General features: G+C 40.5%; 1 protein-coding gene and 1 long non-coding RNA gene across 2 annotated transcripts in view; one reads left to right on the top strand and one right to left on the bottom strand.

The window, feature by feature from the left end:
- The window catches only part of LOC137097380 (uncharacterized), an 86,239-nt gene that overhangs the window by 54,607 nt on the left and 5,674 nt on the right, over nucleotides 1-25,958 (top strand). The window lies entirely within an intron of this gene.
- Nucleotides 1,998-3,129, bottom strand: LOC132779482 (putative protein FAM10A4). The gene has a single exon (XM_060783169.2). It carries the CDS (start codon nucleotides 2,955-2,957, stop codon nucleotides 1,998-2,000), a length of 960 nt encoding a protein of 319 aa, XP_060639152.1. The 5' UTR covers nucleotides 2,958-3,129.

The following is a 25,958-nucleotide window of genomic DNA, read 5'->3' as shown; positions in this document are numbered from 1 at the left end:
TCTCACCTGGCCAGCACAGATCTTGTGTTATTAACTTCAAAAATGGGGTTTTAACAGGAATACATAATCTAAAATGGGAATGCTCTGGCCTTTTTTCTATGCAGGAGGTTGGACTAGATGGCCCATGTGGTCTCTTCCAAGTCTATTATTCTATAATTATATGACCTAACTGGTCCAGAGGTTTGGGCTAAAAATAATGATAAGCCATTTAGTTGCGATATTGTAGTGAATCCTATTTTTAAACTGCCTGTGTGATATAAGATATGGACATATGGTAGTTGCTGGAGCTGAATGAGGGGGGGGGGGGGGAAGCTGCCCAAATTAGCAATGTTTTGTATTGCTCAAAATGATTCCACCTTTTCCAAGGATGGGTTTCAGCTCAAATGTATATAAACGTAATGTTAGAATTTTTTGTATTTGACAAAATACAGAAATGTTATGTTTTGCTTGCCATATAAAATATGAGCTAGCACATAGAGCATTCCCATACCTAGTAGCTGCGTATTTTGTTTTTATTGCTCACCCCTAACATAGGCCATATCTGGACTGGCTGCCAACATGGCTTGTTAGATTTGCACAAATGTCACATTTATGATCAGATAATTAATGGAATTGGGATAACTCATCAGGCAATGAACCAGAGCAGTGGGGGTGTAGCACCTGTCAAAAATGATTTATGGCATTTTGATTGCGCTTCCTCCTAACGAGGATCTACCAATACATTGATAGAGTGGATGGGGCACAGCAAAGACTAATAAAGAAAGTAGAGGCAAAATTTTCATATCTTGCACATTTATAATCTTGAATGCTACACTCTTGGCAAATATTTGGAAATATTTTTCCTAATTTAAGAAAGCAAGTAAGGACCTGATACTTTTAAAATGTGTTGTAAAATTTTAAGTCATTAAATTGAATAATTGAATCAAGTATATTCTTAAGAAATCAACAAGATTACATGAATACCCACAGACTCTCACACACAGAGATACCATTTCAAACTAAGTACCACTTGCTCATTTATCATGTGTTCATTTACCAGGATACTCAGTGAATATATTTCAATATTTTCCTAGGTCTGTGGATCATTTATATTACTCTACATTAATAACACTATGTAACAAAATCTGAAAAAATATCTGTTCCTGGTTTGAAAGTGTTATTTCCTGTTTGTGTGGTACTTATTTTGCAAGTAGTTGTTATACTCCAAAAACTTCATTTTTGTGGCTGCCACACACTATGTTGTATTGATTGAGAGTCTATGAGATATTTATTGAAAATCTATACAAAACGTACTGCAAGTTGTCTCACAAAAACAAGTTTTTGCAGTTTAGTAAGACTTTTCAATGTTTTAATGATAGAACCAATTAGAAAATGACATTTATAACCCAAGAACAAAAATTGTGTTACATAGTGTAATTCCAAATGGCTGAGCACTCCACTATTCCATTTGCATTGACAACATGATTGTTAAAACAAAGAGTAGACCATTTCAGCATTTACATCTAAGACAAAAATAGAGTAAATCATTCTAGCCATTGAACAGGAGGAAATGAGACTTAAATTGATAACCACGATAACCTGCTCTCAGCTTGGGTTTCCTCCTGGCTGTCCTGAGAACATTTCTCCAGTTCTGGCACCATGGAGTGTAGCCCAATGGTAGGAAAAGTCAGGGGATGCTTTGGAGTTTTTCTGAACTTCCAAAATAACCCAGTAACTTTGGGGTAGTGTGGACAGCAGCAAAGGGCTCAATTTAGAATGGTCTTATGTCTAGCCCACATGGAGCATAACAGCCATTCACTTTTCCATCAGTTCATCAAAGAAATCAAGGATCGTGTTAATTTGCTGCCATCACTCATAGGTTAAAATTAAATCTACATAAATAATGAAGAATCACACTAATCAATTCATAGTCATTAAAAGGAAACACCATCTGATGGTACACAGTCAGACTACAATTTTAATTTAATGAAAGGCTTATTTATGTCCGGCTTAAACATTCATTCAACCTGACCAATGAACTTCATAAACTTGTGGTTGTCTCGATATTTGGAGATATTATCTGGGTTCCAGGTGACATCCAGCCAGGCAAGGATAATCCTTGGATCTATAATGGCCATAAAAAAGTCCAAGTACCTTCGATAGACTCGATTCATCCACTGCCAGATATTCTCCTCTCTGTGTGTCTTCTCTTGTTCTTCCAAGATACTTTTGATCCAGTCTAGAGTATCTTGGATCTTCTGGATCTTCTTCAGTGTGCGCTTTCTCTTATATTTAGTGTGATGTTCAATCATCTTCAAGGCTTTGGGCTGTACTTCCTTTAGAAGCACATTTGTTTCCTCATCATAATCCCATATACAGGCTAGGGCAAGGTCCTCAGCAGCTTCCTCCCAGTGGCCCAAAAGCATATGTGCTTTTCCTCTCCACTTGTAGGCCTGAGCATCATCAGGGTTGAGCTCTGAGGCCTTGTTACAGTCTCTAATGGCAGCATTGGGCTTTTGCATTTTGATAAAGGTGCTGGCTCGGTTGACATACAAGATTGAGGAGTGTGGATTCAACTTGATAGCCTCAGTAAACAGATCAATAGCATTCTGTAAATCTCCTGCCTCTAGAGCTGAATGAGCCTCTTCTGTCTTCTGGTCAGCCTTGCCTTTCATTTCATTTGTCACTTCCAGGTTTTCATTTCCCATTTCTTGGGGATCGTCTTCATCTGGTTTAATTACCCCATCTTCATCCATCTCTAAATCACTCTCATCACTTGTAGGTTGCTCTGATAGCTTCTCTTCCTCTTTACCAAGTGTCAAAGGAAAGGCTTCAATTCTCTGGAAGCCTGAAATAGTGTCTCCCATGCTTTCCAATGAATCTCTCAGGAAACTAAGTTGTTTTGCTCTTAAGAGTGTTGGGTCCTGTTTGTAAAGGTCAAGCAAAGCTTGAAGATCACCAACACTTTTAGGATCCATGATACTCTTTCAATCTAAAACCTCTCTTAGAATATAGGAAAGAGAAGACTCACAAACAGTAGATGAATTACAACCCCGCTTCTATCACAGTAGGGGAAAGGGCTGCATCTCACATGTGTCACCCCATGTGGTCCTGCTGCTGTACCTAGCTAAAGTTGCAGAACATTAAAAACATCCATAACTATGACAGTCTGGTTCATGTCAAGGGTTCTGTTGATGTCATACATTATGACATCACTTCAATGCTAGAGTTGAATTTCCAGATATTGATAATGTCATGGCAAAAGTAGAATGAGGGCTGGTGTGAAAGGGACTATAAAAACCACCGTCTCAATTGTGTGTTAGAATCATCTTGCTTGTTTTCTGGTGACCAAGAATAAAGTATATCAAGTGTTCCTGAACATTGTGAGCTGTGTTTATTTGGAGAGGCCCCAGAACATGACAATAAGACTCTATCAACACTTGTCTTGTACCATTTGTACCATTTGTATAGTTAGAGCACCATGTCATTTGAGGGGGCAGAAAATTTGCTGGAGACAGGAGCAGCAGTTGGCCATGAGGTGAGCGCTTGAGAGGTTTTGGCCACAACACTTGAACTGGAGTTGTCTGGCATAGACAGCAAAGCTGACGGTGAGTCTATATTGTTTTAGGTCTGCTTGTATGTTTCCACAAACGCCCCATCACTTTTTCGTCCATGTCCAGCATTATTTTTAAATTTTAATTACATTTGGCCTACCCATAGATTTTAAAGTGTGTTGTCCTATTGTTAATGCTTATATTATTGTTTTATTGTCTTGTTTGATTTTAATTGCTTGTATTGTTGTTGTTATTGCTTGTATTGTTGTATTCTGGGCTCCGCCTCATGTAAGCTGCATTGAGTCCCCTGGGGTATAAATAAAGTTTATTATTTATTATTATTCAATTTGGTGAAATACTTTGCTTTTTCTCAAATGGTCCAGCATATCCTTGATCAGCAGCAAGCGGGTATTTGTTTGTGGCGCAAATTGCATTAAGGCCCCAATAATCAGTACAAAGCCTCAGCTATCCATTCCATTTAGGCTGGAAGAGGACTGGCACTGCCATGGCAGAGTTCGCTGGTTCAATAAACCCCTGAACCAGATTAGTATCAATGAATTTTCTCAAGACCTCTTGCTCTTTTAGAGATATTGCATATAATTTAGGGCTGGGCAGTTTTGCATTAGGAACCAACTCTATGGCACAGACTGTTTTTCTATTGGTGATAACTGGTTTGCTTCTTGTTCACAGAAATCACCTACAATACTCAGTATTCGGGGAATTGACTTTAAGGGCTCTCCGTTGGGCGCAGCCACATTTAATCCTGCCCCTTCAATCCCTGTTGGCTGACACTATTACTTAGTGGTACTATAGATCACATCATGGAACACAAACGTCTCAGTTTTCCAGTCAATTTTGGGGTTTTGGCCCCGTAGTCATACTTCCCCCAGGTTGATTGGGGTGGTGAGCTATTTTTGAGATGACAAAATATCTGACCTCTTTGTGAGACCCTATCCTCATAGTGAGGAAGGTAGTTTTTTCAGTTACCAGAACCTCCGTGGAGCCATCTAGCTGAGCAAACACAACATGTTTTTTTAATGCCTGTGGGTTCACCCCTAATTGTTTGATCAAATCGGGAATGATTTGAGTTGTAGTGCAACTACAACTCAACAATCCCTTAGTCTTTACCCTCTGTCCTGTTTCTGAGTTTTGTAATTCCACTATTAACTGTGCCATTTGGCAGTTAAACCTCACTGAAGGAGGTGTGCTCTGGTGAGGAGACAACTGTTGGTGAGAGCTACAACAGATCATAGTTGTTTCCCTGGAGTCATTCCAACTCTGCCTTTGCCTCCTCCTCTGTTTCTGAAGAGGGCTCTTCCAGCTCTTCTTCTGGTGCTGCCTGGGGAGTCTTTTGCTTCACAGTTATTCCTCTTCCCACTGGCATCTGTGCTATGGGATCATTATTCTGGGAAGGCACACTGGAACAACCACGTCTTCAAGCTCCTCCTAAAGACTGCCAGAGTTGGAGCATGCCTGATGTCCCTAGGAAGTGAGTTCCAGAATCGAGGGGCCTCTGCAGGCTTGCGATGCAGGTGGGAGCATGAGCAGGGCCTCTCCAGATGATCGAAGAGATCATGTGGGTTCGTATACACGCAGGTGAACATTTGGGAGGCGTACAACAAAATTCGTGTTGGGGGGAGAGATGAATGGAAGGCAGCATTTAACTGTTACCTCGGTTCACTTCAGTACAAAATAATAAAATAACATTTGCATTATCCATCCAGCCACTGACCCTTTCAGATTTGCCCCTATAGCATGAACCCTCACCCCTTCCAAAGGGAAAAGCTCCCCATAATCTTCCATAAAATGTCTTACATTTGTTATGAAGTAAGAGGGCTGTGTTGGGTCTTTGTTGAACTTCACCCACAGCTCCCCTCTCCCAGATGTCATCTGCAATTGGCTTCTCCCCAATAATCCTCTTGGGAAGCCTGAGGCATCTGGTTGTCCTGCCTCCTCCACTGTGTCTGCAAACATTACTCAACATTACTCAACCTGATGGCCAGGATGCTGCTTCTCCCTGGGATCGGCTTTGCCTTTGATCCCTTTGTTCTGCAAGAGCCATCCACGATGCCGTTACCTCCTTTCTCATATAATTCATCTAAGGTCTGGAGCATCCTTTCCATGAAGTTGACTTTCTGTTCCAACCTTTTCATCTCTGAAGGGATGTCTTCAATCTCTCCCTCTTGCGCTACCTGGGGTGTATGTCTTTCGAAGGTCAGGGGCATCCCTGTCATCAAATGATCACTGTCATCCTCACTATCCATGCCAGATAAATCCATTTTGAGTGCTGCAGCTAAAGTCTCTCAGGCATTGATCTCATGACCTATTGCGGCCCTGGTTTCTAACAGATCCTTGCCCTAACTGTACAAACACAGATGGTATGGGACAAGTGTTGATGGAGAACTGTTTTAATGTCAGTTTCTGGAAGTTCAAAGAGCTTAAACAACAATGATGGATCTAGACCAAACTTGGCACGAATACTCAATATGCCCAAATTTCAACACTTATGGAGTTTGGGGAAAATAGACCTTGATATTTGGGAGTTGCTTGGATTTATAGTTCACCTGCAATCAAAGAGCATTCTGAACTCCACCAACAATGCAATTGAACCACACTTGGCATACAGATCTTCCATGACCAACAGAAAATACTGGAGGGGTTTGGGAGAAATTGACAGTGATTTAGGGGAGATGTAGTTCACCTACATCCAGAGAGCACTGTGAACCCAAACAATGATGGAACTGGACCAAACTAGGCATGAATACTCAATATGCCCAATATGACCAACAGAAAATACTGGAGGGATTTCAGGAAGATGGACAACAGATAATGGGATTTAGAGTACCTTTAACTGCTTCAGCTCTGACTTCCACAGACCACTGATACCCCCATGTGCATTGACCAAGGAAGAGAGGAAGGAATGTGTGTGCATGCCCATACCCCTCATTGAGCTCCCCATCCTTCTGGCAAGGAAACTAGTCCAATGTGGGCTAGGCAAAACTACGGTGAGGTGGATCTGTAATTGGTTAAGTGGACGAACACAGAGAGTGCTCACTAATGCTTCCTCTTCATCTTGGAAAGAAGTGACAAGTGGAGTGCCGCAGGGTTCCGTCCTGGGCCCGGTCCTGTTCAACATCTTTATTAATGACTTAGATGAAGGGCTAGAAGGCATGATCATCAAGTTTGCAGACGACACCAAATTGGGAGGGATAGCCAATAGTCCAGAGGACAGGAGCAGAATTCAAAATGATCTTGACAGATTAGAGAGATGGGCCAAAACTAACAAAATGAAGTTCAACAGTGACAAATGCAAGATACTCCACTTTGGCAGAAAAAATGAAATGCAAAGATACAGAATGGGTGACGCCTGGCTCAAGAGCAGTACGTGTGAAAAAGATCTTGGAGTCCTCGTGGACAACAAGTTAAACATGAGCCAACAATGTGATGTGGGGGCAAAAAAAGCCAATGGGATTTTGGCCTGCATCAATAGGAGCATAGTGTCTAGATCTAAGGAAGTAATGCTACCCCTCTATTCTGCTTTGGTTAGACCACATCTGGAATATTGTGTCCAATTCTGGGCACCACAATTCAAGAGAGATATTGACAAGCTGGAATGTGTCCAGAGGAGGGCCACTAAAATGATCAAGGGTCTGGAGAACAAGCCCTATGAGGAGCGGCTTAGGGAACTGGGCATGTTTAGCCTGAAGAAGAGAAGGCTGAGAGGAGATATGATAGCCATGTATAAATATGTGAGAGAAAGCCACAGGGAGGAGGGAGCAAGCTTGTTTTCTGCTTCCTTGGAGACTAGGACGCGGAACAATGGCTTCAAACTACAAGAGAGGAGATTCCATCTGAACATTAGGAAGAACTTCCTGACTGTGAGAGCCACTCAGCAGTGGAACTCTCTGCCCCGGAGTGTGGTGGAGGCTCCTTCTTTGGAAGCTTTTAAGCAGAGGCTGGATGGCCATCTGTCAGGGGTGATTTGAATGCAATATTCCTGCTTCTTGGCAGGGGGTTGGACTGGATGGCCCATGAGGTCTCTTCCAACTCTTTGATTCTATGATTCTATGATTCTATGATCAGCAATCACCTGCTTCGCATCCTCCAACTACAGAAGCATTTCTCTTTTTAGCTTCATCACAGTCTACAAAATGTGTATGTGTGCACCTGCACATATGGGTTGCAACAGAAGCACCATTAGGCCCCTAATCACATAGGGAACTGGAACATTCATTCCGGTGGCATCACTGATAATCCAGGCTTGCTATGAATTTATTACAGACTTATCTCTTCCCACCTTTATTTGATTTAGGTCTCATAACACTATTGCTAAGAACATGAGTTGGCATAGAACAACCCAAGGAATTAACTTGTCTAGAAAGTAATTACTACAAGGAAGACTGTTGATGAGGCGGAGGAGGTAGAGATTTGATTTTGCAAACATGTGTGCCATTGCTTCAACTAATAAGGTGCTTACAATGTAAATTAACAAAATACACATCTCATTATGTAATACAGGTATTAAAAGTAGCAATTTTAAGAAATTGAAAGATGGAGAGATCTATAAAGCTAGATGAATAAAAAGGGTTTTGCCTTTTTAGCAAAGAAAAAAAGAAAGGAGGGGAGGAAGGAAGAAAGAAAAAAAGAAAGAAAGGAAAAAGGAACAAAAATAAAAAGAAAGAAGGGTGGCCACAGTTTATTAGTGTTTGTTTAATACTAGGGTAACATGTTATTATGTTATAGGTGAACTTTCTGTAGACAAACCTGTTCAAAGAGCTTAAACAACAAGCAAAGTAGATTTATTTGTCATCATGTTTTAAAGATATTACAAGCTCATCAAGGGAAAGAAGTATGCAAAATGATCAAAGGGAAAGCTAGACTTTTAAAGTGAAATGGAAATAGCTCCTAATCAGCATACTTTAAATTAGCATATGCTCAAAATGCAGGTAGCAGAGCCTTTCTAGATAAAGGCAGTCTTTGGAAAATGTGACGGATGATTGATAAAAAGAATCTACAATATACTCATGCCTGTTTCTCCTTTTAATGGTACATATTTTAGACTAAATAAGTCTGGAGAACAAAATAGCATTCCTTTTGATCACTGGAAAATATTATCATAAGTCATGCAAAATTCAAAATATAAGCATTCAGGTGATGTATGCTAGAGAAAGCACCCCCGTGGAGCAATTTCCAAGACACTTCAAACACTTCCTCACTCCCTCCAAATAACTTTCGGCAGTCTTCAGGGGGGAGAAAAGTATCAAAGAGCTCTTAAAAGATTTTGAGGAATTTTACATATGCATTTGAATTGAACTGAAATGCACTGCTGAGCTCAGATGTACATGAAGATAAAAAGAATGACATTTTAATTTTCCTGATGTTAAGAAAATGGATGGATAGATAAACTGAATTAATTTCTGCATTATCAAACAACCTTTCTTATTTTACAAGAGTACAAAAATATCATCTACACTTTAGTTGTATGTATCAAGACAAATGTAAGATAATTTAATGTCATAAGTTATTTAAAACAGGTGTGGAATTTTATTTTTCTTCCACTGTCTTCCTTTTTCTTTATTCTTAGTGCTGTGCCTACCACAAAATGCTGAGTCCTCTACAGGGAAAAGTATAGGTTCGTCTATTTTGACTCAATATTTGTACTGGTGTTCAATTTTAGAGAAAGGAATAATATACATGGTTTGTCACAAAGTAATAAGAATGATTTTTAAAAAAATTGAACTTACATAACATCACAATCTTTCCTTTCTTTGTGATTAAATATAGTGATTCCAGCCTTGCTGTTACTCTTCAAAATGGTGGAGGAAATCCCCTTTTGAGATGTTGTTCAAAGCCCATGTTGCAACTGTCTTGAAGTATCCTAAAATGATGTCCTTTGAGGTGGGTTTTGAACTTGAGGAAAGAAATCACATGGAGTCAAGTCAGGGCTGTACAGTGAGTGGGGAAGCAGCCTTCGCATGAGTCATATTGTTCTCAATTCTTGAAGTTGAAGGATGCTGTTCCAGACTCCTCTGCATTTTCTCCCATGATGTTCTTTTTCCTTATTTGTTTTCTTTTTCCTAACTGTATTTTATAAATTTTAAGATGAGCAATACAATGTAACTCCCCCACCCCTCACCCCACAACTGCAATCTCTCAAATAAACAGGCCCTTCCTTTTAGCTCTTCATAAGTATGTTTTCTTTATGCGTTTTGAAAAGATAATGAACTGAATCTTCCTGGAATGAAAGCAGAACTCCATATTTCGAATTGCAGATTGAACCCCCCCCCCCCCCCCAGGAATCTCCCTACAACAGAAAACAGGAGCATTGGGAAACAAGTCATCCAAGAATACCTGGATGCTCTAAGCGAGTTCACATCCCCAGGGCCAGATCAACTACACCCAAGAGTATTGAAGGAACTAGCAGAAGTCATCTCGAAACCATTGGCAATCATCTTTGTGGGCTAGGCAAAATTATGGTTAGGTGGATCTGTAATTGGTTAAGAGGACCAACCCAGAGGGTGCTCACCAATACTTCCTCTTCATCCTGGAAAGAAGTGATGAGCGGAGTGCCGCAGGGTTCTGTCCTGGGCCCGGTCCTGTTCAACATCTTTATAAATGACTTAGATGAAGGGCTAGATGGCATGATCATCAAGTTTGCAGATAAAACCAAATTGGGAGGGATAGCCAATACTCCAGAAGACAGGAACAGAATTCAAAAGAATCTTAACAGATTAGAGAGATGGGCCAAAACTAATAAAATGAAATGGGGGAGGCCTGGCTCGAGAACAGTATGTGTGAAAAAGATCTTGGAGTCCTCGTGGACAACAAGTTAAACATGAGTCAACAATGTGATGAGGCAGCAAAAAGGCCAATGGGATTTTGGCCTGCATCAAAGCTGCTCCTCATAGGGCTTGTTCTCCAGACCGTTGATCATTTTAGTGGCCCTCCTCTGGACACATTCCAGCTTGTTAATATCTCTCTTGAATTGTGGTGCCCAGAATTGGACACAATATTCCAGGTGTGGTTTAACCAAAGCGGAATGGAGGGGTAGCATTACTTCCCTAGATCTAGACACTATGCTCCTATTGATGCAGGCCAAAATCCCATTGGCTTTTTTTGCCGCCACATCACATTGTTGGCTCATGTTTAACTTGTTGTCCACAAGGACTCCAATATCTTTTTCACACATACTGCTCTCGAGCCAGGCCTCCCCCATTCTGTATCTTTGCATTTCGTTTTTCCTGCCAAAGTGGAGTATCTTGCATTTGTCACTGTTGAACTTCATTTTGTTAGTTTTGGCCCATCTAACAAAATGAAGTTCAACAGTGACAGGCTGACAGGAGACATGATAGCCATGTATAAATATGTGAGAAGATGTCATAGAGAGGAGGGAGCAAGCTTTTTTTCTGCTGTCCTGGAGACTAGGACAAGGAACAATGGCTTCAAATTACAAGAAAGGAGATTCCATCTGAACATTAGGAAGAACTTCCTGACTGTGAGAGCTGTTCAGCAGTGGAACTGTCTGAGTGTGGAGGAGGCTCCTTCTTTGGAAGCTTTTAAACAGAGGCTTGATGGCTATCTGTCAGGGGTGCTTTGAATCCAATATTCCTGTTTCTTGGCAGGGGGTTGGACTGGATGGCCCATGAGGTCTCTTCCAACTCTATGATTCTATGATTCTATCTGAAAATGGAACAAAAAACAGAACATGTCTAACGTTTTGCTAAAAGTCGCTCGCTTCCACCTGCCTCTTTGTTATCTAAATTCTCAAGAAACTTTGTTTGTGTTCCCCACCCTATTTCCTTTTTATTCCACTTCAATTGGTGGGTGGAAGGACTCCCCTTTTCATATCTGGTTGTATTTTTATCTGTTTAATAAGCAGCAAGTTCTTTCCCTCCCAAGCTCAATACAGTGATTGGGGAGGAGGGAATTTTTTTACCTTCATTCTAGTCAGGTTTTTAATACAATAATTTAAAATAAACTTAAACATTAGAAGTAATAAGCATCATTTTTCATATATATGTACATATTTTAGATGTACTGGCACTTTTTCACTAACTTTCATATCCCTCAAGGATATACTTACACTCTCATCTCTGATGCACAGAAATGGCCACAAAAAGAGGCAACCTGGTTGTTCATCTCAGCAAACTTTCCTTTCATGCCCTCTTTAATCCCACACCATGTCACAATACATGCCATTTTTATTTAAAAACAACATCCATCATTTAATTGGCCTGCCCTGTATGATTTATTGTATATTGGAAATTGATTTATATGTTGACTGTGTTTTCAGCCTTTTGTTTAGCTGCCGACAACCATGGAAAAAGCAAATGATCTATTTTTCTGTGAGATAATGAATCACAGGAATGGGAAAAAGAAACCACTTAATGAGCATAAATTACAATGAAGCCATTACACCTATGGTTCTTTGCATTGTTAATTAGATTATTAAGCAACATGGCAGGTTTTTAAAATAAAAAATGTTGGCCCCATCCCTAAGTTTTTAAAAACTAGGGATGGAAACATAACATGTCTATTGTGTATGTGTGTGTGCATGCATGGATATGTATACATGCATGTGGACATTTAATCTGGAGTGACATGAGGGGCATAACTTCCAAAGGCAAACCCTATCAGCTTGCATACTCTTTAACCAAACTCTGTACTTTAGAAGTATATATGCTATTTGATGTTAAAGAGATAACAAGTAGGTAGGTGGCCACAGTAGTGCATGCACTGGTTACATCCCATTTGGACTACTGCAATGCGCTTTACATGGAACTGCCCTTAAAGAGTGTCTGGTAATTGCAACTAGTCTAGTGCACGGCAGCCAGACTGTTCATTGGAACTGACTCCAGGGAGCGTACAACCCCACTGCTGAGGCAGCTCCACTGGCTCCTGATTTATTTCTGGACCCAATTTAAGGTGCTGGTTTTAACCTATAAAACCCTACATGGCTTTGATTCAGGATACCTGAGACAGCATGTACTTCGATACAAGCCAGTTAGACTCTTAAAATCAAGTAGTGAAATGATCCTCTCCACTCAGCTTGGACAGTCAACACTTAAAACTGTCTACAGATGGCATCTCCTCGGGTGCGGATCCAAAACTCTGCAATGCTCAGCTAAAAATAATCAGAGCAGCCCCCATCCTCTTGTCCTTTAGAAAAAAAAAACATTCCTAAATGGAATAGCTTTTAATTAATGATGACAGAAGCCTAGGAGCTGCACTTTATAATTATATCTTCCTGGGAATTGTATATGGTTTTACTCCTTTTAATGACAATTTTATGTTTGACTAGAACATATGGGATTATTTTAATGGCTTAAATTTTATATTGCATGTTTAGTAGATTTGGTTGATTGAAAAAAAAGGTTCAAAACTTGTTTTGGATGTATGGGGCACTGGTGGTTCAATTCTATAGTCACTTCTGAAACTTCTGAAACATCCGAATTGCTTTGTTAATGGTGGATGCGATTGCGCAATACGTGGAAAGCAGTACTAGCACTGGGGAAACTCCAGGGCCTTCTTCCTCATTTGTACACAAATCTTGATGAAACTTGATATAGTGTTACAACACATCCTCTTCTGTTAGCATACCAAATTTCAACATGTTAGGACATGTGAGTAGAAAGCCCCAATCAGGAGAGGGGAGAGATTTGTCCCCTCATAGCAGCAGCCACCCAGAGTTCCAATGAATGGTTGAGTCTGCTAGAGGACTGACTGATACCTCCAGCAAACAATACTAATGCTAATACTTATTGTTGTTGTTATTATTATTATTATTATTATTATTATTATTATTATTATTTTACTGACACAAAAACACAGCGTGACACAGCAAATGAGATATATATGCTGCATTTCGTATCACAAAATTACAAGTCAAACACTTCCCAAGCATTTAGGTCTGTGTGGTGTATTTTTGAATGATGCGCACAGCTCCAAGTAAGGTGGCCATTTGCACTTGAAAGATTGTGATTTTGTCAATGTTTATTGTTTTCAAATGCTGGCTGAGATCTTTTGGCATGGTACCGAGTGTGGCAATTACCACTGGGCCCACCTGTACTGGTTTATGCCAGAGCCTTTGAAGTCGATTTTGAGGTCTTGATAACGGCTGAGTTTTTCCTGTCATTTTTCATCAATTTGACTGTCACCTGGTATGGTGACATCAATAATCCAACCCCCCCCCCCCCCAATTGTAATGTCTGGTGTATTTTGTTCCAAAACTTTGTCAGTCTGGATTCGAAAGTCCCACAGCATTTTTGCGTGTTCATTTTCCACTACCTTTGCAGGTTTATGATCCCACCAGTTCTTTACTATTGGCAGGTGGCACCTGTGACATAAGTTCCAATGAATCATATTGGGCCACATAGTTGTGCCTCTGCTTGTAGTCTGTCTGTGCAATTTTATTGCAGCAGCTGAGGATATGATCAATGGTTTCATCAGCTTCCTTGTACAGTTTGCGTTTTGGGTCATCAGCTGATTTTTTGATCCTGGCCTTAATTGCATTTGTCTCCCACCAGCAACCAGAAAAGACACGCACACACTGAGATGGGGAGAAAATGGCCACAACTCAATTTATTGATTACAGGAACTGAAAAAAGTTGGCAGCCAGGCATGGGTTCTGGATCAAGCCCACCGCTGACCAATACCGCTGCCATGTGTGGGTGCCACCAGATACTCAACACCCCTGGGGTGTGGGCGGTACTCAACACTCCTGGGGACCACCGAACGTTCCCCCCCCCCCTGCACTGATCCAGGGCCCATGCCACATGCCAAGAAGAGTTGGGACGGGATAACAAAACCAACCAGTGTTAACAATAACCAAACCAAATGAGCATGCAGGGATGGTGGGATGGCAAGTTGAAGCAGGCACAGTGCCTGCACGTGCTCAGGGCAGCCCTATAAGGGCTGCCGGACAGAGGGAGGAAGCCAGCCCTAGCCAATCCACTGGCTGTGCAGGGCCGGTTGCTGGTTGGCCAGCTGGCCAATCGGAGGGAAAACTTCCCCGTGCAGGGGGCTTCTGGGAAGAAGAAGCCCCCTGCGATCAACATGGCTGGCGGTAGAGCACCCCCCCCCCTCCACAACGGGCATTGCCTGGTAAGTTAGGCAATGAATTTGCTGGTATACTCTAAAAATAAATCACTGAAGAATAACACATAAAGTATAAGCCTCAATGATACTCTATTTACTCCCTCCGGAGTTTACTCATTCAGTCAGAGTTTTAATTTCACTCTTCCATATGATATAAGGGACAACTGTTAGATATAAAAAGGATATAAACGATGTTTCTGAAACAACAAACTAAACACTTGAAATGCCCTTTAGAAAATAACATCCACCAGGTACAAGTCTCAATGATACTGTTCTTCCTTGCTGCGGAGGTTGCTCGTGCAGACAGAGTTTTTATCTTCACTCTTCCATGTAATCTTTTAAACAGTTGGTAAATATTGAAAAAACATTTGCAGAGTCTCTGAAGCAATAAACTAAACACTTGAACTGTCCTTGGGAAAGTAAAATAACATTGACAAGGGTCCCCGGGTTGAAATACCTCGTTTTGGGAGACTTTCCCTTCTTCAGGATTCTATGGTATCTTCACATAAGCATGTTAGTCTCAATAAATTCCTAAGTAAGTGATAACAAACAACATAATAGATGTGCCAAAATGGCACCCAATAACACTAAATGGCAAATTATATAAAATAATTATATACATTCCAACGGATCTGGTTACATGCAAGTTACTTACTTCTCTCTGATAAGAAGCTGGCTCTACAATAGGCTTTCAGTCGTGAGCAATACACTTACAAAGTGAAAAGGATTTAAAGCCAGGCTCATTGCAGAAAGACAGCTGAAATGCAATTTTTAAGCAGGAAAGGTTGACAATAAGGCTTATTTCAAAAAACAGTGGGAAAACAGTGTTTAACTTGAAAATCCAAAAGGCTTCTCTTGCAAAAGATAACCCTTTATGTCCATATGCAGCTTTTAGATCTTTTCTAAAATGTAAAACTTGAAGCTGGTAAATGTGTATCCTTTTCCCAGAAAATGAGACTATCGAGTCACGAGTCATCAGCAACCAGTCAGTTATATTACATTTCTAACAGAACAAAGCAAACAAACAGACAAAATACAAAAATACAAAACACAGAATACAAAATTTGTGAGTTTGGTAGTTGATTAAATGTCCTTTGACCAGTATCTGGCCACTTGGAGTGCTTCTGGTGTTGCTGCAAGAAGGTCCTCCATTGTGCATGTGGCAGGGCTCAGGTTGCATTGCAGCAGGTGGTCAGTGGTTTGCTCCTCTCCACATTCACATGTCGAAGATTCCACTTTGTAGCCCCATTTCTGAAGGTTGGCTCTGCATCTCGTCATTTCTGAAGGTTGGCTCTGCATCTCGTAAAGAGACTATAAAGTGCTGTCATTGTGTTTGTTTCTTATGTGGGAACGATGTTCCAAGATCCTGATCTTCACAGGTCTATTCCAATGTATAAGAGGTTGCATGGGCATTGGATGACGTACATCACTTTGTCTGTTGCACATGTGGTAAAGGCGTTTAAAGGTATTGTAATACTTATAGCTGAGTGTGTAAATGTTTAGTCTTCAAGGATTGGGAACAGCATCTACAATGCCCACAGTAAGTGTGTCCTTTGAGGTTTGGTCGGCTATTAGTGATAGGCATGGTGAGATCTGATCTAATCAACATATGTTTTAAGTTTCTGGTGTGTTTGTATGCTACTATAGGTGTATTTTGGCAGCCTAGGATGACCTTGATCATATGCCAGTGTTTTGTTTTGTTTTTTTTTTTTTTACTATTTTATAGATGTCTGAGGAGAGTTGTGCAAGTGTAAGAAGCCAAATTATCATTTTGGGAGATGCTTTAGGTGAGTCTTTTAGGAGGTTAGTCCTATCTATATGGTTGACTTTTCAAATGGCTGTATCCAAAATTTTGAAGGGCTATCCTCTATCTTTGAATTGTCTCTTAAAGGTATGTATTTCTAATTCCAAACCCTTCAGGGAGCTGGTATTGTATTTTAATCTCATGAGTTGTGAATAAGGAAGATTTGTTTTCAACCTTTTTTCAACCTTGCCCCCCCCCCCTCTCCTGGAGGATAGGTAAGTTTTTACTACTTTTCTAAGAGGCGTGGGGGCTTGGGGAGAAGAGCCTTCAAATATTCTCTCAAACTAGTCCCGAGAGAACATCTGAACACCCACCATAGAAAGCGTGTGAACAGGCAGGCCCCCAGAAACATCTGCATTTTTAAAATGCAGATGTTTCCGGGATAAAGGCCTGTCTGGATCTGACTTCAGACTTTTATTCCTTTTTCATTATAGCCCAAAATAAGCTCTAGAGATGTAGGTATGATGGGCTACAATGGGTGCAGTAGGGGGAATAATTGCCTCATCCCTGATTCTACTAGAGATACCATTTGATGTAATCCTTTGTCTTTACTTATTGTCTAGTCTGCATAAAATGTATTTTAGAAAAGAGGCCTGCCTTTGAAATGTGCAAAAATTTCTAAAGAGATGTATTTGAAAGGATTTTTTCTGTTTCAGAAATGGCCTGTTTCCAAGTAGCAGTTATCACAGTAGGAAAGACAATAACTTGTAGTTTAATGACATCTCTGCAGGCATGATAAATGGATCTGTGATTGGACCAATTGGGATTTCATAGTCTGAAGCCTTATGAATTTGTCAGTTCTGTTCAATTGTTTCCAGCAAAGTGACGCCATCATATTCTTCATGCTTTTGGATGAATGGGAATGAATGGAGAAAAGAACCTAAAATTAGATTGTGTACAGACTGTGGGCAATTGGTACTTGTCCAGAATCATTTTCCTATCTCTTGATAGATTCATGAAGCAAAAGTTGCAAACTCATTTGTGGTTAGTCACAGCCCATTAACTACCTGTTCCACTATTAAGCAACCTTCTCTATATAATATAGCTATTTAATTTTAATAAACATTATCTGCTAGGCATCTTAAACAGAATGAGGAACTATTGTGACCATGGTCAATGGGCCCCGTAAACCTATTGTATTTTTGATATAACAGTTTTTGTGTGAGGCCAACAAAACCCTAACCTAAGTGAAGTCGCTTCATAGCACTTTAGAATGTGGAAAAAAAAGTCTCACAGTCTGCGATAATTCATAATAAACTATCACAGCCTTGGAAAAACTTAGTTCCTACTGTGGAGCTCAGAGCACTCATCCATTTAAATTGTGTTTTAGAGACACCAGATCTCTGATCTTCTTGGCACTATTTAGCGAAGGCTAATTTTTTCAGATGCTTTGCCAATCAGCATCATAAACTGAACTTCATCTGTCTGTAGTAGACACTGTGGCACTGCAGTTATACATTAACTTAAAATTAGTAGGAAGCCTAGCTTTACCTACCCTCTGAGTCTTCAACAGATCTACTGGATACCTTAGCTTAGTAATGAAGAAAGGGGTGTTTGAATTATTTACAAAATTTTGAATGTCCTTTAGGATTTCTCCCCAATTCTGCAGGTAAAGGTTATGTGTGCTGCAAATTTCAGGGAATTGGCAGTAAGAAACCACACTGGGGTTGCATCATGGAAAAGAAGAATATATGATTGCGGTGATGAATTGCCTTTTTATTGCCACACCTACATCTTCCTCCTCCCCATCTCCTCATCACTTAAACTCCCTTCCTTCCTCCCCTGTTGTTTTTCATTCATTCAGTCGCTTCCGACTCTGCATGACCTCATGGACTAGCCTGCGCCAGAGCTCCCTGTCGGCCATCACTACCCCCAGTTCTTTCAGAGTCAAGCCAGTCACTTCAAGGATATCATCCATCCATCTTGCCCTTGGTTGGCCCCTTTTTCTTTTTTCTTCCATTTTCCTCATCATCATTATCTTCTCTAAGCTTTCCTGTCTTCTCATGATGTGGGCAAAGTACTTCATCTTTGCCTCTAATATCCTTCCCTCCAATGAGCAGCCAGGCTTTATTTCCTGAAGTATGGCCTGGTTGGATCTTCTCATGGTCCAAGGCACTCTCAGAATTTTCCTCCAGCACCACAATTCAAAAGCGTCTATCTTCCTTCGCTCAGCCTTCCTTATGATCCAGCTCTCATATCCATAGGTTACTATGAGGAATACCATTGCTTTGACTATGTGGATCTTCGTTGCCAGTGTGATGTCTCTACTACCTCTTCCCATCCTCTCCCTATCCTCCCCCATAAAAATACTATTACAATACTGCTATTACTAATACTCCAATGTATATTATACCTTAAGGAGCAGTGTAAGTTTGTTTAAACATGGTAGCACTTGCTTGTGGTATGACCTTCGATAGCCTGATGACAGAAACAACAATGCCATCACAAACCCCCAAATTCCATTCTTTATAAAAAATAACACTTGTTAAATAAGCAACTTGAAACCTTGGACCATGTCAAGGTCTATACATTTCAGAGTGTCACAGGTACAGATAGTTGGGTGTGAAAAACTTCATTTTTTAATTAGTAAGTCATATGTAATTCATTTTGCATATACAAAGAGATATTAAGAAACATTGGGGGGGGGGCACAAATACTTAAGAATCAATACTCACCCAATACTTTTTCGTTTGAATTCTGTAATTCTCAGAAATCAATCAAAGTCAGTTTCATTTTCAGAGCAAGCAAGGTGAAGCCAAAAAGGCTGCCATTCCTCTTTAAATTAATGACCTCGTGCCATGAGGAGAGGAAAGCATGAGATTGGGACAAACTGAGGGAGCTGAGAAAGAGACTGAGAGAGCACAGAACTCTGGGAAATGGCAGAGAATTCAAAAGGCCCTGCCCTAAACTACATTTCTCAGAATTCTGCTCAACATCAAAAAGCTCCCATGAGGATAGGGGAGAGATTTGTCCCTCCTAGCATCAGCCAGCGTACCAATAAATGGTTGAATCTACAAAGAGGACTGACTGATACTTCAATACAAGTAAATAAATCAGTGCTGGTCTGGAAAAAAAATCCTTAAATTGAAGTTCTAATGGTTAATATGAAATGCATTAAATGAGATCGCTATTGCGGTGTGTGTGTGTGTGTGTGTGTAAGTTTTGTCATTTTTTTTTAAAAAAAAATCCTAAAATCAGAAGATATATGAATATTTCTGAAACCTGTGGAGAATGATCCCTGTTATCTCATGTCATTGTATAGATTTATACGATCTGAAGAGAAACCAGAGTGTGTATTAAAAATTCAAGGAGATAGCTCTTGTAGGTTTTTCCCCCAAGTTGTTTGTAAAAACTTTTGTAGAAACTCAATGGGTTATCAGTGGTAAATGTGTTCTATAATTGTAGCAAGTTTCATGCCAATAGCTCTAACAATGAGGGAGAAAGTCACCTGAAGTTTTCCCATTGGCAGAATTAATTAACAAAAAGTAACAAAAAAATAGTTAACTTGTTATAGTTACGATACAAATCCTGTCGTGTTTTGGAAACACTTAAGAAACTATTTTTCCCCACCTCCTAATTTTGTAATGAATACTGAAAATCTTTTTCATTGATCTAACAGGCCTAATAGACAGCTAAAATGTGCTGAATATTGACCAATTTATGCTTTTTTAAAAAATTCCTATTTGTGTTTAGGTACAAATGCTGATCCAATAAAAATTGCCACAGGTAAGTTCACATATCCACCAGTTTACCCAACCCCCCTTGGTAAGCAATTAAGCAATCCATGGTCCCACAGTATTCTCCCTGTTAGAATGTAAATATGCCCTCACATAATTCTGCTCTTCTGTAAAGTTTTTCTAATATATATTTTATTGAGGATTTTTAAAGCATACAAAAATAAAAAGGGGGTATATAAAGGGGTAAAAAGGGGAAGGATAGTTCTGGGAATGCACACACACGCAAACACACACAAACACTGGAAAGAAAGGGAGGAGTAAAAGGGGGAATGGGGAGGGAGGGGAGAGGGAAGGAGCAAATGGGGGTGAGGTAAAGGAGTAGGTGAAGTGAAGAAAGGAAAGGGAAGACAAAAGGGGAAAAGGGGGGGGCGGAGGACAAAAAGACAAAAAAATAGGGGGGAGAATAGTTTCTTCCATTCTTCTTTGCAAAGGGTCAAGTTGTATCATGTTGTCCTTATTCTCACTTCAATATTGTCTTCTATTCTTCAACAGCGGTTTCTTTCTTTCTGTATGTCAATGAGGTTTGTTAAATTAATACTTTCACTTTATTTTCTTTTAACCAAGCTGTCAATGGAGACCAGTCTGCCATCTTCATATGTTTGTTCTGCACTTTTGTAATTAAAAAAGTCATTTTGTCCATATTCATGATATCAATTTTTTTTCTATACAATCTTCTTTCTGTGGTCTTAATTCTTGACTCCATTTTCTCGTATACACGATTCTTGCTGCAATTGTCATATAGGTAAATAATTTATCCTCATTGATATTCCATTGTGTCTTAGTCATTCCTAGGAGGAAGAGTTCTGGTTGTAATAGGAATGTCTTCTTAAAATGTTTTTGGCAGATTTCCTGGATCACTTTCCAAAAATGTTTTGCTGTTTCACATGTCCACCACATATGTAAAAAGGACCCATCACATTTTCCATACTTCCAACACTTATAATTTATGTCTTTTGTAAATTTGGCAATCTTCTTTGGTGTCATGTATCACCAAAGGGACAACTAAAGGAAGAAAAAGGAGACTACACTTTCTTCTGGAAGGGACTGACTGAAGAAGACCAAATAATGCATGAAGTTGGCATTGCTATCAGAAATGATCTGGTGAAGCATTTGACTGAAGCACCCACTGGCATCAATGAACGACTCTCAATCCTCTGAATTGAACTTGCCAAAAACCAACAGGCAAACATCATAAGTGCCTATGCACCAACACATGATGATGAAGACATCAAGGAAAAATTTTACTGTCAGCTGGACATCATCCTAACGGAGATACCTAAGGAAGACAAAATCATCCTCCTGGGGAACTTTAATGCAAGAGTCGGATAAGTCTTCGACCTGTGGCCAGGAACCATAGGAAAAGATGGGGTTGGAAACAGCAACTCAAATGGCATCCTGCTTCTCACCAAATGTGTGGAACACAACCTTGTCACCATCAACATGCTCTTCAGAAAAACAAGTTCAAGACATCATGGAAGGACTCCCAGTCAAAGAACTGGCACCTGTTAGACTACATAATCACACGTGCCAGAGACCGCTGTGACGTGCTTCTCACAAGACCCATGACAGATGCTGATGACTGTTGGACAGACCACAGGCTAATCTGATTCACAATGGCTATTAAGATCGCCCCCGAATGCAGACTCCAAGGAAGAAAGACAAGGTGAACACCCAAGCCCTTCAGGAGCCCTCCAAATGAGTCCTTCTCCAAACAGGACCATCTACCCATAGAACACCCCAAAAATGTTGAGGAACATTGGAACAAACTGAAGACCTCCATCATCACAGCCTGCGAAGAAACTATTGGATATCAAACCAAGAAACATCAAGATTGGTTTGACAAAAATGACGAGATCCAACAGCTAATTGACAAGAAAAGGAAAGCCTTCCAAACATAAACTGTGTTGCTAAGAAAAAGGTCTATGTCAGTGCAAAAACTGAGGTTCAAAGAAGGACAAGAGAACTCAAGAACATCTGGTGGACAAAGAAGGCTGAAGAAATCCAACACCTGGCAGATACCCATGACAGGGATTTTTCAAAGCCACAAAGGTCATATATGGACCAAGAAAACATGGCATATGCCCTCTACGCTCATCAGATGGACCCAAACTTCTGAAAGACAAAAAATCAATTGCACTACGCTGGAAAGAATACTACCAAAGCTTCCTGAATCACAGCTCCAATGTGGCTGAAGAGGTTCGTTCACAAATTCCACAGCAACAAACCAGGGATGAGCTTGCAGCACTGCCTAGTTTGGAAGAAGTCAGCAATGCCATCAGCCCAAAAAAAATAAAATAAAATAAAAATAAGCCAGCGGACCTGATGGGATCCCTGATGAAATCTTTAAAGAGGGAGGACCACAACAACTCCACCAGCTCATAGAAAAAGTGTGGGTGACCAAGAAAATCCCAGCAGATTTCAAGGATGCCACCATCATCACCCTCTTCAAAAAGGGGGAAAGAACAGACTGCGGAAACTATCAAGGTATCTCCCTTCTAAAATCCTCGCAAGAATCATTGCAAACCACCTTCTACCCCTCTCAGAAGATACCCTCCCAGAATCCCAGGATGGCTTCCGCCCTTCAGAGGAACAGTGGACATGATCTTCACTGCATGACAGGTCCAAGAAAAAAAATCAAGGAACAAAATCAACATTCATTGACCTTGCAAAGGCATTCAACACAGTGAATCGCAGCTCTCTCTGGACCATCCTCCAAATTTGTTAGGGATGCCCTAACAAATTTGTGAAGATCCTGCGGCTCCTCCATGATGGCATGATGGCAACAGTATTGGACAGCAATGGCTCCCAAAGTGACCCATTTAAGGTGGAATCTGGAGTCAAACAGGGATGTGTTATTGCCCCAACCTTATTTTCCATCTTCATTGCTATGATACTTCATCTTGTTGATGGGAAGCTTACTACCAGAGTGGAAATAATCTATCGGACAGATGGCAAGCTATTTAACCTCAGCAGACTGAAAGCCAAAAGAATTCCAATATGCTGATGACAATGTCATCTGTGCACATTCAGAAGAAAAGGGGGGAGAGAGGGGAGTCTATTACGTGAAGAGTATCACCATTAGTTTGGAGATCCCACTGCTGTGTCACCAAATTTAAAGGATTATTATTTTAAATGACTTAAGTGTTTGGAGCCTGCAGAGACTTTGCCCCAACACACTGTATTCTGAGATAATTTACTGTGACAACTGGCTACTACCACACTTAAAAGACTGTTCAGCTTTTGGTTTGGCAAGAGGTTTTAATAAGGCTGGAATGTGTTGGGTTCACACTCAGGGCTCTGAACACTGAAGTAAATAACAATGAGATTATTTTAAAATGTTGCTGCCACCAATCTGGAAACTCTGTTTCCTATCCTGTTAAGAATACTTCTTTATAGAGGCACACTGAGACAGTTGTTGATGAACAAAGAACAAAGGTGTTTATTTGTGTGAACTTTAACAGTACAGGCACTTAAGCGTAACGGTTGCAAGAATGAGATGAAGCTTGTGGTTACTTTAAAACCAGCTCAATGCTTAGTTCCAAAAACAACTCTTCACTCCCTCAGGAAACTAGCAGACTTCCCTTTGACTAGAATTCCTGATTTCTCCAGACAGTCCTTTCCCTTGCTCTATACTCTATACCAGCTATTCTTCCTAATAGCTATCTGTAAACTCTAACTAACCACTTTGGCTTCTCTAACTTCTCTTCTCCTAACTCACTCTGTCCAACAACTTAACTTTCGTCTTCAACACACAGACGCTGACTAAACTGTCAGATTTTAAAATGCACCTTTTCAGGCAATTTTATTTCTGCACTCTCACTAAGCTTCACCCACTTTCTCCCAGCCAATCACAAAGGCTCTCCACATTTCCCTCCAGGCTGCTCCTAAGCTCCTCCTCCTCTAGAAAAGATGGCTGCCTCCTTGCACCATCTCACAAAATGGCTGCCGAAATCCTTGGGCCCACTTCCTTAACTTTTCCCTGGCCTAAAAGGTAGTCAATTTATCACAACCTACAAGCCACTCTAAACACCTTCGCAGAAGCATACGAGAAGCTCGGTCTGTCACTGAACATCGATAAAACCAAAGTGCTCTTCCAGCAGTCACCAGCTAATCCCTCCCCAATGCCAGAAATACAGCTTAATGGTGTAACATTAGAAAATGTTGACAATTTCCACTACCTTGGCAGCCAAGGTGTTTGTTTATAAAACTATTCTCTTCCCAACCCTGCTATATGCCTGCGAGACATGGACTATCTACAGACATCACATGCAACTCCTAGAATTATTCCATCAGTGCTGCCTCTGAAAAATCCTGCAAATCTCTTCAGAAGACAAGCAGATAAATGTCACATACTGGAAGAAGCAAAGACCACAGGCACTGAAGTGATTGTCCTCCGCCATCAATTCCGCTGGACCGACCACGTTGTCCAGATGTCTGACCACCATCTCCCAAAGCAGTTGCTCTACTCCAAACTCAAGAATGGAAAATGGAATGTTGTTGGGCAGAAAAAGAGATTTAAAGATGGGCTCAAAGCCAACCGTAAAAACTCCAGCATAGACACTGAGAACTGGGAAGCCCTAGTCCTTGGGTGCTCCAGCTGGAGGTCAGCTATGACCAACAGTACTGCAGAATTTGAAGAGGCATGAAAGGAGGGATTTTGGCCTGCCTAAATAGGGGGATAGTGTCTAGATCCAGGGAAGTAATGTTACCCCTCTATTCTGCCTTGGTTAGACCACACCTAGAATGCTTCTGGAAGACCTTCACTTTCTTAGAGGGAACACTTCTCTAGACAATTCATAGGTCCTACAACATGATTCAGTGGTCATCTTCTGGCAAAAGTTGACCATATAATTGTATTGGAGGAACTAGAAATTTCTAGAGAAATGTTTTTCAGGTAAAAAGAAAAGGTTTTTTTTATTCAAGGTTTTTCCAGTTCAGAGGTGGTCTTCTGTCCCTAACCCAAGCAAATGTGGAGACTGATCATAATCACAAACAGCCTATGTGGCAACATGAAAATCTTGCAAATAAATAAATAAATAAATAAGAATGAGGGGAAATCTGCTTGTTTTTAATTTGATTCATATGTTGAAGTCATGAATCTTGTATTGAATCAATGGTTCATTCACAAGAAAGAAGTACTTTGAAATGAGCTATTTTCTGATTGCAAATGTAAGAGAATTTGGTAAGTGAATCTTACTGTGTATGAATACAGCTGTCATATTTAGTTTTATATATAGGAGTAATCAGGAATGATTGCTGCAGTTAAGAAACCAGCTGTATGCTATGCATGTTTCTGGATGAGTCATGTATTAAGACTAGAACAGCCTTCTTAGTATTCTATACAATTCCTGTTATAGCTAGAAACTTAACCGAGAGAAACTTTTCCATGCCCATTGAACCTTATTTATATCTTATTTATATCTGTGCAGTGCTAAATTGTTATACTGCTTATCTTCATGATTGCCTCTTTCCCTATGAACCAGTGCATACCTTGAGATCATCTGGGGAGGCACTGCTCTCCCCCCCCCCCACCATCTCAAGCATGGTTAGTGGGGATGAGGGAGAGAGCTTTCTCAGTGTCCCCTCGGCTCTGGAACTCCCTCCCTAGGGAGATCTGACAGGCTCCCATCTTGTCCTCCTTTCGGAGTCAACTAAAAACCTGGATGTTTTGGTGTGCTTTTGATTAAGCAGCTTACCAGTAATTTTTTGTTCCCCATTGAGCTCTGCACTTTACTCGACCCTCAAATGGTCTACCTCAAATGTTTTATGATAATATTTCCCACCCAA

This window comes from Anolis sagrei, chromosome 6, assembly GCF_037176765.1.
Source record: "Anolis sagrei isolate rAnoSag1 chromosome 6, rAnoSag1.mat, whole genome shotgun sequence".
Taxonomy (NCBI): domain Eukaryota; kingdom Metazoa; phylum Chordata; class Lepidosauria; order Squamata; family Dactyloidae; genus Anolis; species Anolis sagrei.
This window is presented reverse-complemented; position numbering and strand designations above follow the sequence as displayed.

What these genes read in the sequence shown, in the direction of transcription:
- LOC132779482 (XM_060783169.2), bottom strand. Translation starts at nt 2,957, where the DNA reads ATGGATCCTAAAAGTGTTGGTGATCTTCAAGCTTTGCTTGACCTTTAC.